We start from the raw sequence: 8,196 nt of genomic DNA on the forward strand, positions 1-8,196 counted from the left end.
CCTCCGCATCAGCGTTCCAAGTAGCTGGAACTACAGGCGCGCGCTACCATGCCCGGCTAATTTTTTGATTTATTGTAGAGATGAGGTCTCGCCAAGTTGCCCAGGCGGGTCTCGAACCCACGGGCTCAGGCAGTCCACTCACCTCAGCCTCCCAAGCCCTGGGATTACAGGCTGAGTCACCGAGCCCAGCTAGACTTTGCTTTTTATGTGGAGTTAGAGGCTGGGCCACAGCCAGACCTGGGCCAGGCTACCCACCTCCCACATAGCCTCCTAGATGTGCCCTCCCTCCAGCTGGCTACTGAGGCTTATTCTTTCTCTTTATCCTTTGTTGGCTTGTTTTTACCTTTTACTTGCTTTAGTTGAAGGAGATTGTTCAACCTAGGGTTGGCCAGGCAGGCAGACAAGTGGAAACCTGGAGTGGCTTCTCCCAGCTAGGCGATAAGTCTGTCATTACTGGTAAGTGGAAGGCTCATTTTTAAGCTTGTGGTGAGAGCCGGGCAGGTGCTATAAATAGCCATGTTGTGAAGGTTGGCGGGTGAGCAGTGACAGGGCAGGGGCCTCAGAGTCATCTTAGTGGGTAATTGTGCTCCATCACAGGAAAGGAGAGGCAGGCTCTGGAGTGAGAGGCACTTGATTCCTGTTCTGGTTGTTCCTATCTGTCTCAGGACAGCTCTGGCATGTCTCTGTTCCCTTACATACACACTGGGGGACAGGGAGCATTGGGTTCTCTGTCCCGGCAGAGGGAAGTGGCATGTCGGTCAGAACATGGGGCCTTAGAAGCCGGTACTTCGCATTGGATAATGTCCTGTGCGAGACCTGCTTGTTTTGCTTGCCCTTCCAGTCCTGCGTCTGCCTCCTCACCCTCAGCTGAAACTTTGGTGTGAGGAGGTATGGGAACAACATCTGATAGTCTCAGAGGTAGATATAGACCTGAACTAGTAGGAGAATGAATGGGAGTGGAAGTGGAGTTTAACTGGTCTTGAGCCCCTGTCCAGGGTCTGTGGTAATATGTCTGCAAGAGCAGGGGCTAGAGCCCTAAAGGTCAGGGTACTTGCTTTCTGATATTTGTGGTCTTGCATTGTCTGGGGTAGAAGGGAGGTCAAGGCCAGGGGGTTCTGGAATAGTCGTATAGGTGAGACCTTGGCTTGGGCACATGGGTCCCTTTCCTGGGGTGCGACAGGGGTGCCAGGCTTCATGGCTATGTGAGACCAGTGCCTCCTGTAACAGGCTTTTGGTCTCAGACCTATAGAGTGCCAGGCTCCTAGTCCTCAGACCACTGCACCCTGGAGTATCGGACCCTGCTCTTGGGATGCTCTAGGTGTGCCTCCCTCAGTAGGGGTTTGGAACTTGGAAGAGATTGGGGTGGGTAGCAGAGCCAGCCCCCAAGAGGGGGCTAGACAACAAGACAGTACCTGGGGACATGCAGGGATGAGTGAGTCTGGGACACTGTCGGACTCATTCCACCTTTTGCCACTCTTGGGCTAGGAGCGGAAGCTGTGTGCCCATCCTCGACTGGAGATCTACCAACAAGACCAGATTCATTTTATGTGCCCGCTGGCCCGGCAGGGAGACTTCTACGTGCCTGAAGTGAAGGAGAAAGAGCGGAAATGCCGGGGGCTTGCAGAGGCCAGTGATGCTCAGTTGGATGGCACAGGTACAGACAATGGGGTATGAGGGTGGGGCCTGTCTCTTCTGGACATCCGGGGGCATGGTTGAGGAAGTTCCTCCCTGTCTGGGTTGGCACTGTGGGTGTCAGGCTATATGCTTGGCAGAGGGGGAGGAAGGATATCCATCTACCCCAGGACCCACATGCAGAGGTGCCTGTTTCCAGACACATGGATCTACATAAATGTGGATTCACACATGTTACCTCCTGGCAACACAGATACAAAGACCCTGCCTGGACTCCCTTGAGATGCGACAGGAGTACTCTTGGAAACACTGATCACAGACAGCTGGATGCTCATGGGAGGGGGCTGAGACTGCTCAGGAAAGGAGTCACTTGGGTGGGGCTCATCAGGAAGTAAGATTGGCACTGGATCTGGAAGGTAAGGAGGGGAACAAGGTGTTCTATCCCCCAGTATGGGGCCCCACCCAGAGCCAGCTGCTTTTTCCCTGCCAAAGAACAACCAGCAGAGCATGCGGATGGGAGCCAAGAGATCAGTCCCCTTCCACTAGAGCCAGACCACCCACCTGCTGGCAACCTTAGTGCCCCAGGTTCAGGCTGGCAGTCTGTCTGCCTGCTCTCAGCCCATCTCTCTGCCATGACCTCTTGTAACCTAGGGCTTTCTCAATGAAAGGGGGTTTACTGGTAACATCCCAAGTGATCCCAGGGGGCCTAATCCTTGGCCATCCTTGTGTGCCTCTGGAAGTCCATGACTTCTAGGAGTGGTACAGTGCTGTGTGTTCTTTAGCAGACACTCTCTGCCCATTTAGTCTTCAGCCAAGGTCACCCTAGAGAGAGATGTGTTGGCAGGGGCTGGGCGGGAGGGTACTGGGAGGCAGTCTCTACTCCCTAGGGGCATGTGTCCAACACAGTTAACTTCATCTGCCACTTAATTACCTCCATGGGGTACTGCTTTCTTCTGCCTGGTAGTGCCTGGCAGATACTCTTCAGTGCCCCTACTGTGGGTACAGGACATGGTACAAGGTCAGCAGGCCTAGGCAGTCCCCAGGGCAGGAAGAGAAAGCGCCTTGACCTTTCCATGACCCACTTCTGCCTGCCTCCTACCACCTTGGCCCACCCACCTAGCTTCCTTTCCTCCCAAACACCCCTTGCCAGGGGTATTAAAGGACTGTTTGGTACTTGCTACAGCTGGCTGCAGCCACAACTCCCCCACCCCTCCAGCTCCTTGGCCCATCATGCTCTCTGCCAGCCTGCCGGCCCACTCCCTGATGTTGGGGCTGAGGGGTCTGCCCATCACTTGACAGAGACTGTCCTGACACCCGAGTGGACTCTGGGTGTTCGCCCACCAGGTGCTTGCCACTTACATAGCGATTTGTGGTGGTGCATGGTGGGTGCCTGGCTGCCCATGGATTGGCCTGTCCCTGCCTGCCTCCCTGCTGTGGCCCCAGCTTGGGCTGAGAGGTGAAAGGGGGTGATTAGCTGCTTTGTGCCTGTTATTACATTGATGTATTATTTAGCTCCAGAGAGGCAATGAATATTTGATCTCCTTGCACTGACTGTGGGAAGATGGGGTGGGAGGGAGAGAGGGACTGGGGTGAAGGTGGTGTCTTTACTCCCCTGCCCCAGCCGCCCTGGGGATTTAAGTGCTGCTTTGCTTTGCCTGGCATCATCTCCACAGGGATTAAGGCACAAAACTCTGCAACCTCCTACTGTGTAGACCTTAGTGGGGCTGTAGGATTGCCACTTCCTTACCTTGGGCTCCTTTGCTTGAAGTGTCCATATGTCTTCAGAGGCTGTATTCATCCCAGCATGCCGAGCCCTGGCCTGAAGGAGGCACCTCTAGGCTCCTTCCTCGATCACCGCTAGCCCAGAGCTGGGAGTGGGGGGAGGTGGCCAATTAGGAAGAAGGCACATTCCCATACCTGGGGTCTCAGGAGAGCTGTTGGGTGGGTGGGCAGACAGAACATGGTAGCTTAATGGGACCAGGGAGAAACTATCCCCCTCCTTTGTTCTTTTCAGGCCTGCAGCCCCTGTGGCACTGATCATCATTTAAGGAGCAGTGAGGGCCTAGAGTCCCCCCTGGTCAGAGGGAACTGCCTATAACTCAGAGTTCAGCCCAGATTTCCCCTCCACCTCACTCACATACTTCCATGCTGGGAGCCACACCTAGGGCCCCAGCAAGAGGAGGGCCTTGGGCCGGCAGACTGGCATATTCAGGGCTCACTTTACCTCTGCTTCTTCTGGGGCCGAGACCCTTGACTGAAGGAGCAAACCCCAAATCTCCCCACCCCCAACCGAGGCCCCAGCTGAGACTCAAGGAAAGCTCCAGGCTGAGTCCAAATGCCAGATAGTCTCCAGCTGCGCTCGGCTCGGGGCTCCATCACCATGGAGATGGGAGCTGGGGAAGCTAACCCACCCCTTACCTCCTGTGACGTTCATCAGCTGCCCCTTCTCCCCCTCATACAGGAAGGGTGGCATATTGGCCTTCTCCCAATTTGGATTCCTGCACACAGTGGACCTGACCACTGCATTCAGTGCCTCTGATCTGGGAAGATTAATTGAGGTGCTGCTCCTGGCAGGGCAGGTGAAGGGGCTGCTTGCTTGGAGGATGTATTGGGGGTGGGAGGAGCAGCTTAGAAGGGGTTTGGACCATCAGCTAAGCACTGTTTTGGGGCTTCCCAGCCACCAGCAGAGTTCTCTGATGGTTCCCTTTTCCTGCCTCATGGCTCAGGAAGCACCAATGGTTGGGGGTAGCACAGGGTGGGTAAGGGTATCTCTGCGTCAACCCAGGCATAGGGAGAGCAATCCCTTAAAATGTTTCATTCTAGCACCTTCCAACTGGTTGTGTGTTTCTTAGGACTTCTCTATCTTATTCATGCTTCAACTCTCTCCTCAAATGGGGATTCAGTGTGGGCCAGAGGCAGGGACCAGCTGACTTCCTGGGTGCAGCTGCTCCTTGGGAGCCCTGCATGGGGGAGAGGCCTGGAAAGTAGGCCTTCTAGTCCATTTTTCAGTCCTCATGTCCTTTGGGCTATGTTCTGTAGCTGACTCTGGACAAACGTCTCTCCAAGCTTGAAATGGGGGGGTGGAGAGGCAGAGAGGACACTACTTGGGTCTCTTTATTCTACCTCAGCTCTTTACCCCAGGGCTGAGTAGCCCTTAATGGATGTGGAGGGGAGAACAACAGGCTTTGTGGGAGTGCAGGGAGCTAAGGCTAATTCAGGGTAGAGAGAGGAGTACACAGCCGCCTCCTCTTCCTCTCCCTCCCTCCCTCTTTCCCTCTGCCCTGTCAGTGCAGCCCCAGTCAGGGCAGAGAGCAGAGGGCAGAGGGCAGCTGGAATGAGCCTCCTGAGCCAGGACTGGCTGTATTATTCATGATTGGGCATGTATGTTGAGTTGCCTCTCCTGGAAGAGGGGGTGGGGTGGTCCAGGCTAACCTCTGCTCCCTTTCCCTGGCCACAGGAGCTGACACGATGAGTGACACAAGTTCTGTGAGCCTGGAGGTGAACCCTGGCAGCCGAGAGACTTCAGCCGCCACACTGTCCCCTGGGGCAAGCAGCCGTGGCTGGGATGAGGGTGACACTCGCAGCGAGCACAGCTACAGCGAGTCAGGCGCCAGTGGCTCGTCCTTTGAGGAGCTGGACCTGGAGAATGAGGGGCCCTTGGGAGAGCCACGACTGGACCCTGAGACTGAGCCCTTGGGGGCTACCAAATGGCCCTGGGAGCCCAATACCCTTGAGAAGGGCAAGGAGTAGCCCATGGTCTGCACCCTCCTGTGGTGCAGTTGCTGAGGAACTGAGCATACTTGCAGCCCTCTTCTTCCTTCATCTCCTGGGCCCAGGCTGGGGTTGGGCATGGCTACAGGACCTGATTTCTTCCCCAGGCCCCTTGCTAAGCCTTCTCTTCACTGCCCTTTCGGCTCCCAGGGCCAAAAGAGCCAGGGACTCTTTTCTGCACCAGCCTCCAGGGCTGCCTCTTGTGTCTTTTTTCAGACCCGCATTAGTGTTCCAGGACCCAGAATAAAGCAGATGATTTTTGTGTTTCACTTGGATTTGGGCTGTGTGTTTGACTGTTAATTCCACCATGGGGACCCCTGTACAGATAGAGAACTGGGAGAGGGCAGGGGCTCCACAGCACAAAGCGAGGAAGGAACACGGCCAGGTACCCTGGGGTGGGAGGAGGGGTGTTGGAGATCCTCTACTTCTTGCTCTGTGACCCCAATGGACAGCTGTCCTTCCATTGCAGTTGCCAGAGAGCAGGCAGGGCAGGGAAGGGTTGTGAGAACTGAGCACAGAGTGGCCTCCAAGATTGAGGAGCTTGTAGCCTGGCCCTGTGTGTCTCCAAGAGATGCCTTTGTGTCTGTGACTCGAGTGTTCCCATGATCACGCTGGGACTTCCCCAGCAGGTGGGAATGTCCCTGCTGTGCCTATGTACCTGTGTGTGCATGTGCACCATGTTCATGGGTTTTGTTCTGTAATCATGGATGGGGCTGCTGGTGGCAGTCCTGGCTAAAGCTGTGCCTGAGTGAGCATCAGGATGTGGTGGTGACTTGGCATGGCTTTATTTGTGTGGATGGCTGTATGCTGTGTGTGTGTGTGTGTGTGTGTGTGTGTGTGTGTGTGTTGATGTGCTTTGTGTGTCTAATTGTATATTATAGGAGCATGTGAGGCTGGCTAGCTGGGAGCAACTCTTTGTGTGTGCTTTGTGTGTGACTGCGTGTCTAGTCACGTGTTTGTGTGTTTTACCATGTGTCTGCATATAAAGCTATGGGTCTGCAGCTGTGTATCCATGATTACAGGTGTGTATATATGGATATATCCCTGTGGACTGCCGTATGTGTTGCTGTGTCCACATACAGCTGTCTTTGTGGGCATGTTCACATGTACTTAAGGGATGTGTCCACATATATAGCTGTGTGATTGTGTTTTTCCATGTACTGCTATGTATGTGACTATGTCCACATGTACAACTGTGTGTAAACCTGGGTGTATGTCCTTATCTGTGTGCACAGCTCCCAGAGTCTACGCTGTCTGGGAGCTCTCTGTCTGCATGGCTGTGTGTAACTGCATGTTCATGTGCTATAGTGGGAGTGTGCAACTTGTTTGCTGTGGGCCACACAATGGGCTTTTCTTGGACTGGTGCTGTGTGTAGCCATGTCAGTGTATACAGCCCTGTGTCTTTGGTGAGGCTGACTTGGTGAGCAGGCTGGGAGTGTGTCGGGAGGTATGTGACTCTTCTCACCCCAGCATCCTCCTGCTGTCAACCCCTCTGCTCCAGTGGCCTGGCCCATCTCTCACCTACCACAGGACACAGTTGCTCTGAGCCAACCGGAGGGCGAGAGCAGCCGGTGGCAGGGCCAGAGCTGGAAGAGAGCGTGTCTGTCTCCCCAGCCTTGTCTGACAACTCTGAACCCTCATCTTGCTGCCACCTTGTCTCCCGTTAGTGAATGGGTTTGTGTTTGTTTGGGTTTGATAAGTCTGTTTTGTTTCAAAGCTGTGTTCTGTCCAGATTAGTGGAGCACCGGGTTTGTGTGTCCAGGAAAAAAGCTTGTCTTTGGTGATCCAAACCCCTGCCCACTACCACATGCACATGTGGGTGTGTGTGACTGAGGGGCCTGGGATGTTCTTCCACCAACAGTGGAAGAACCAGGGGAACGTGTGTCGGGATGCTGTGCCCCTTAGCACTTGTTAGCATGTGTACATGTTGGGGGCAGATAGCACAGGCTTTGGGGCTAGATCTGGATACAGGCGTCAAATCCTCCCCAAACCTTGAGCACAGTCTGGCACTACAGCTTATCCACCAACCCCTACCTAAGGGTGTCCTTCCCTATCCTGCTGTGGGAGGGAAGAGTCAAGAGCATCTTCTCAGAGCTGTCCTCCCTCTACTTGGGCTATAGCTCTCACTCCTACGCAGCAATCAGTTCCAGGAGCCTTTCCTCAGGCCCTTCCCCTCCCAGCTCCCCCGGCCAGTTCTAATGTCCCCCAGCATTGACCCTAGTCTCTGATTTTGTGGCTCCTTCCCCCCTCCAGGTTGCTATCTCTTTGTCATAAAAACCATTTGTACATGGGAGTGGGGATTAGTTGCGGGGGGAGGGGAGACGGGTACGGAGACGCTTCAAAGGTCATCTGCAGGGAGGAAAGGAAGGCCCCATCCTCTGACCTCCCCAGTGACTCAGGCCCCAGCTCTCACTTGGGCTGAAGACACATGTCCCCAGCTCAGGCCTGGCATGTGGATCGAGCTGAAGTCTCTTGATGGGAAGAATGAATCCCACCTATCTCCCACGTGCCCCTGTACCTGTCCTCCAATGATACCCTGTGACCCTAGGGCCAGCTCCTCCGCTCCCGCAGGCAGGACCCCATAGCACTGTGAGCACCTCTCGGGGCTCAGTGGCCTTCACAAACCCGTACCCCGTTCCCTGCCCGCTCCCTGTTCTGCTCTCTGGGAGGTAGTCTGATTACGGGGAGGGTGGAGGGGACCACGAAGCACCTGCTCCAGCGAGCTGCCAGAGCGCCCGGGGATTCAGCACCACGAGGCGGACAGCTCCGGGCCCGGCAGTCCCGCGAAGAGCG

At 55.1% G+C, this 8,196-nt stretch overlaps 1 protein-coding gene across 6 annotated transcripts in view; it reads left to right on the forward strand.

Moving 5' to 3' along the window:
- Positions 1-5,678, forward strand: part of RAD54L2 (RAD54 like 2 (S. cerevisiae)) — a 147,289-nt gene extending 141,611 nt beyond the window's left edge. For all 6 annotated transcript variants that reach the window (XM_008070000.2, XM_021718548.1, XM_021718547.1 and 3 more), the window contains 2 exons: positions 1,486-1,654; positions 5,090-5,678. In XM_008070000.2, coding sequence (XP_008068191.2) covers positions 1,486-1,654; positions 5,090-5,382 — 462 coding nt within the window. In that variant the 3' untranslated portion in view covers positions 5,383-5,678. The remainder of the gene's footprint in view (positions 1-1,485; positions 1,655-5,089) is intronic.
- The last annotated feature ends 2,518 nt before the right edge of the window (positions 5,679-8,196 follow it).

Source organism: Carlito syrichta, unplaced genomic scaffold, assembly GCF_000164805.1.
Source record: "Carlito syrichta isolate Samal-C Ts95f unplaced genomic scaffold, Tarsius_syrichta-2.0.1 Scaffold312719, whole genome shotgun sequence".
Lineage (NCBI taxonomy): Eukaryota > Metazoa > Chordata > Mammalia > Primates > Tarsiidae > Carlito > Carlito syrichta.